Genomic DNA, 5,765 nt, shown 5'->3' on the forward strand with positions numbered 1-5,765 from the left:
CGCAGTGCCCTATGCACCATTGGGTGCGGATAAGGGTTTTTTTTTAACAAGGCCAAATATAAAATTATTTCTGAATGGTGATTGTAAAATTAATAAATTCGAGAATAATTGAACCTTCGGCTAGTTTAATATTTTATAGGTACCTCGTTAGTTACAAAAACGCAATGCGAAAATCAAGCAACCGTGAATATCAGAATACCTTTAAATAATTTAAATTCACAATTAATTAAAATTTTGGTATATAAACCAAAATATTTGCAATGGTCTATCATAAGTTACCAGTGACTGAAAGAGATTCAGAAATAATTAAAATGGGTTTCGTCAAGGTGAATAAACGTTATTTTGAAAATAAAATATTTAAATATTTTTTTTTTTAAATGGCTGATTTAAAAGTGCGACTAAAGTTCTCGAAACTGGTCGTGTTTTCATTAATTAACTCAAAAGTGGTCAACAAGTGTTATATATTATAGCATTTAAATGAGAAATGTGATTTGAACATACTAAAAAAGTGAACACACTAAAAGAGTGTCAATTCTAACGATATTATTTTTTAACATCTCATTAAAGATGAAGAAGAATATGGAAGTCTGGGCATTTACGGGGCTGACGACCGTCATAGGCTGGTTTAAGTGATCGCTTTACACACGTGTAACATTCACCAATTCTACCCATTATTGACAACCAGACTACTCAAATTTTTGGAAGTTCCATATATATGAACCAATTTAGAAACCTTGTTCTTGAATCACTAGAACTTCACTAGAGACATCTATTGGTGAGATGTAAAGAAGCTTTTTACTAAGCAGAAACTCTTATATTATTGCAGTATGTGAGATCCGAATCCTGGATTATAATCACACACATGAGAAACGCCAGAAAATACCATTTTCATTTTTATTATTTAAGCTTATAATTTGACCAAATAATTTATTAACAATATTTTGAGTGTGTCCAAATACTTGTTCACAATGGATGTCTCTAGTGAAGTTCTAGTGATTCAAGAACAAGGTTTCTAAATTGGTTCATATATATGGAACTTCCAAAAATTTGAGTAGTGTGGTTGTCAATAATGGGTAGAATTGATGAATGTTACACGTGTGTAAAGTGATCACTTAAACCAGCCTATGACGGTCGTCAGCCGTACCAAGTACCAGTCCAAGGTAATATTGAATAAATATAAGAGTGAAAAATCACTTTTATTTATTTGACCCGCCCTGGGAATCGAACCCGGGATCTCCAGTACGGTAGCCGAGCGTGCTGACCATTACACGACGGAGGCGTACCTATATATTGGACATTTACATATATTAATTGTAATAAATAATCATTGTAAATTATCACATCTTTGCAGTTGCTGTGCTTTGCAGCACTGGTCGGTATTTGCAAGGGACATGCCGCTATCTCTCACAGCAATATAGTGAGGGGTGGTGGTCACAGTCATGGCCATTTAGGCTCTTCGCTACTTGGTATTGGCACCCTTGGACTTGGATACGGCAGTCTCGGCTATGGCACCCTGGGATATGGCAATCTGGGATATTCAAATGGCCACGGCTCCGCCTATAACAGCTACGGAAGCCATGGATATGGACTGGGACATTCGAGCCTTGGATATGGCGGACTTGGCCATTCGAGTCTTGGATACGGCGGACTTGGACATTCGAGCCTTGGATATGGCGGACTAGGACATTCAAGTCTTGGATATGGACTAGAAAATTCAAATCTTGGATATGGTGGACTTGGTCATTCAAATCTTGGATACGGACTTGGCCATAACAGTTTGAGCTATGGTGGATACGGGCTATCTAAACATGGACACCATGATGATCATCACGTGAGCCCATTTTTTATTTTACACATATTTATAAATTACAATTTAAAATAATGTTTGCTCACCCTACATGTTTAAGAATATGGAAGTCTGGGTTTTTACAGGTCATAAACCTTATAAATATACCCAGACTTCCATATTCTTCTTCATATTTCTTGAGATATTAAAAATGTAATATTAGATTGATCAATAATAATGTAAAATAAACCTTTACATTTTTTTTAAAATTCGATTTCTGGTAGATGTTGTAAAATTGATAGGAAAAAAGGCGAGTTCTTTTTTCCCGAATGTTCAGGATAGCGAATGATCTTATTTTTATTTTATGAATTGGACTTGCATAATTGTTTTTTTTTGTTGATTCAGGCCTACCCGGCATATGCTTTTGACTATGGAGTAAAAGATCACCATTCAGGAGATATAAAGTCCCAAAAAGAGGTCAGAGACGGTGGTGTCGTCAAAGGTAAATACATATATATTTAATATTTTTTTGAAAAAACGTCCTTACAAAACCAAACAGATGTTCCATAGGGTTTTGTGTAAGAGCCCGTTTTGACAAGGTTTTGTTTGGTTGAGTCTTTCTCGCAAAGAATCTTGGTATCATTTATTATATATAATCTTGGTATCAATCTTGGTATCTTGTATTCTGATTCCTATTCCATAAATGTCATCATCTCTAGTCTAAATCAAAGGCATTCAAAACATTTCTTGAAGCATTAAAAACTGTTTTTTTTTTTAACTTGTCTATTTTGTTTGAATCATCACATGTATTCTTCTTATGTTTACTGCCTCCATAGTATAGTGGTAAGCATATGTGGCTACCATTCTGGAGATTCCGGGTTCAATTAGATGGGTTAAAATAAATACATATAAGTGTTTGTTGACTCTAGTATGTGGTATATTTAATATTATCTGAACTGGTACGAGCGCAGGACTGATCACCTTACCTTCGTATAATAAATGATCAAATTTACATTGCATTAATTTGATGTAATGCCCTATGCACCATTTAATGCGATTAAGGGTAATTTGACTTTTACCAAAATATTATGACTAGGTCCTGTGCTAAATGTTAAATATTTTTGCATTTTTAACAAATTTGTCCAATTTTTTATTTTATTTTATGACATAAAATAAGGCTGTTATTTAGAAACCTAGTGATTCTGTATTTTATTCAATGGTAATACACAAAGTAAGTGCTTCAATTATTTATTATATAACAATATTTTTGTCTATTGTTGCTTCTCACTTCTCAATTTTCGATATCACCTCTGGTGTACCGCAAGGTCGCATTCTAGGCCCTGTGCCAAATGCTTTCTATAACTGGATCATTCAAATGACTGTGTTTATTTCTGCAGGCCAGTACTCCCTGGTGGAGCCTGATGGCTCAGTCCGTGTGGTAGACTACAAAGCTGACGATGTCCACGGCTTCCAAGCTAACGTGAAGAAGATTGGACCCACAGTCCATCATGTTCCTCATCACCATATCCATTAGGAAAAAGTCTACCTGAACCAAAAGCTAAATCTCGATATGTACATTTACAAATTATAATCCTCTTTATTTAAATGATGCTTGTGATATTTTTATATGACTTTATTATAAATTATTTGTATCTTAAATAAAATTTCGCATTCTAAATTGACTTTAATATTACGTTTCCTCTCCTTACATACAAAAAATGGTAATAAAAGCTGAGGAAGACCGATGAAAACTTGGTATGACTAGATATTCGAATGGTGATACAAAGAAATAATGCAGGTTTATAACATTTTGAGTGTGTCCAAATACTCATGTGTGTGATTATAATCCAGGATTCGGACCTCACATACTAATAAAGAGTTTCTGCTCAATAAAAAGCTTCTTTTCATCTCACCAATAGATGTCTCTAGTGAAGTTCTAGTGATTCAAGAACAATGTTTCAAAAATGCTTCATATATATATAGAACTCCCAAGAATTTGAGTAGTGTGGTTGTCAATGATGGGTAGAATTGGTGAATGTTACACGTTTGTAAAGTGATCACTTAAACCAGCCTATGACGGTCGTCAGCCTCGTAAATGCGCAGACTTCCATATTCTTCTTCATCTTTGATGAGATGTCAAAAAATAATATGAAAATAACTCCTGTATTTGGAGATAATCCAGATTTTGTGAACAAGTATTTGAACACACTCAAAATGCTGAAAAATGAAAATATGGAAGTCTGGATTAAGGCTTAAAACTCTGACCTCTCATTTGCTGAATTAAGTGATCACTGTAACTCAAAAGGGAATCACTTGTGAAGTTATTCTTAATACACTTGGGTCTCTTTTTATGCGATAGATACGTTCCATGGGGAGATGCATAAAAAAGACTTGATGTGCATACAAAACTGGTAGATAGGTTCCATTATTTTGAAAAACCGCATGACTTTAAATCAAAATCATAGAATGTTCTAAAAATCGCATAAAAAAAGTTTATAAAAAAATCATAAAAATAAAAACAGAAGAGCTTTTTCCATGATTAAATATCCACATATCGCTCACTCCTTTCAAGAACGTCAAAAATAAAAAAAAATCTTGATTTTTCAGGAGAACGTTTTTAAAGTTTAATAATATAATACAATGTATTAAAAATAAATATCAAGCCACTTATTGAACTTTTTACTGCGCAACAAATCTTTTTAGGTAAAACCTTAAGGTTTTTTCTCCATTTGAAAAGTATTTAGTTTATAAAAAAAAATTAAACAATAACTTTTCTTCAAAATGCAAAAACAACACTTTCTGCCCTGTAGCGGGTAAATATTAAGTTAAAAATATGCCGATTTTGCTCGGATATAGTACATTTTTTAGGCATTCCGAAAACATGCACAACTAAAAATTTAAGATTTTTGATTTATGACGTTGTTGAAAGGAGTGAGCGATATGGGAAATTGTTTCTGAGATAAATCTTCAATCCAAATTACAAGTGCTTTTTCTGTTTTTTTTTCTCCAATAAAGCATCTCTTGAATACGATGTAAGATTTGAGCTTAACTTTGTGCCAGTGACACAATCACACTTTAACGGTTGTAACCTGCACTAGTCTAAATTTTAGATTTTTTTATACGAATTCGCACAAAAAAGACTTGAACTACAAATAAACATATGGGATGGGTTCCATTACATTTGAAAATCGCATAACTTCAAAATCGAATAAAAAAATCCGGATAAAAACAGAGCCAAGTGTAAAATAGTTTACCAAAAACTGTCCGCTATGTACAAGTATCTTTTATATTTTATATTTTCATTTTATCTTTTTTTCACCAATTAGTGAAGTTTTTTTTTAATTTTTCCATTTTTCTTGTTTTCATACCCATTTTCTGGTCTCAAATGATGACAATCAGCTTGTAAAGGTATTACGTATTGTACCCATGCCCAGGGGGGGATTTTTAATTTACATTTTAAATATACAGAAATGACTGCCTTGAAATGATAATAAAAAATAAATAAAATCACATAAATAATTTAATAAAATATAAAATGTCATTTGAATAATTAACGTCAACAATTAGTAAAATAATCATTTGGATCGATTATTTAATCGAAGTTTCATTCTACCAATTATCCGTCAAGTATTCATTCACCTTGGAAGGTAATAAAAATCAGATTGCGAAATTCCGAATTTAGTATTCAATTTAAAATGCGTGAATGTACTTCCTAAATATGCGTAATATTTATAACTTTTAAAGGAAGCATAAATAATTCTTTTGTAATATTGGGTACTTGTAATTACATTCAACACATTTATACTACTGACGTGATCTTGAATTCAACCACGGTCTGGTTATTCTTTTATTATATCACCTAATTTATTAATTAACAAGTTATTAGTATTAATATTTCAAGAAGACACACCTCTTTACGTTTTTTGGTATATATAAACCATATTTTTTGATAGACTATCAGTTAAGTCCAAGTATTTGA

The 5,765-nt window shown here is 32.4% G+C and overlaps 1 protein-coding gene across 1 annotated transcript; it reads left to right on the top strand.

Moving 5' to 3' along the window:
- The first annotated feature begins 293 nt into the window (after positions 1-293).
- Positions 294-3,458, top strand: LOC148302558 (uncharacterized). The gene is made up of 4 exons (XM_088271430.1): positions 294-326; positions 1,352-1,831; positions 2,192-2,288; positions 3,184-3,458. The coding sequence occupies exons 1-4, from the start codon at positions 312-314 to the stop codon at positions 3,318-3,320; spliced, it is 729 nt and encodes a 242-aa protein (XP_088127556.1). The 5' UTR covers positions 294-311; the 3' UTR covers positions 3,321-3,458.
- Positions 3,459-5,765: the final 2,307 nt, after the last annotated feature.

This window comes from Brachycentrus maculatus, unplaced genomic scaffold, assembly GCF_059751285.1.
Source record: "Brachycentrus maculatus isolate JH-2025_06_01 unplaced genomic scaffold, ASM5975128v1 h1tg000440l, whole genome shotgun sequence".
NCBI classification, from domain to species: Eukaryota; Metazoa; Arthropoda; class Insecta; order Trichoptera; family Brachycentridae; genus Brachycentrus; species Brachycentrus maculatus.

Bases quoted from the DNA above. Each gene is read 5' to 3' on its own strand.
- LOC148302558 (XM_088271430.1), top strand. The intron at 1,832-2,191 runs GTGAGCCCATTT...TTGTTGATTCAG, and splicing joins GACACCATGATGATCATCAC to GCCTACCCGGCATATGCTTT. The intron at 2,289-3,183 runs GTAAATACATAT...TTATTTCTGCAG, and splicing joins AGACGGTGGTGTCGTCAAAG to GCCAGTACTCCCTGGTGGAG.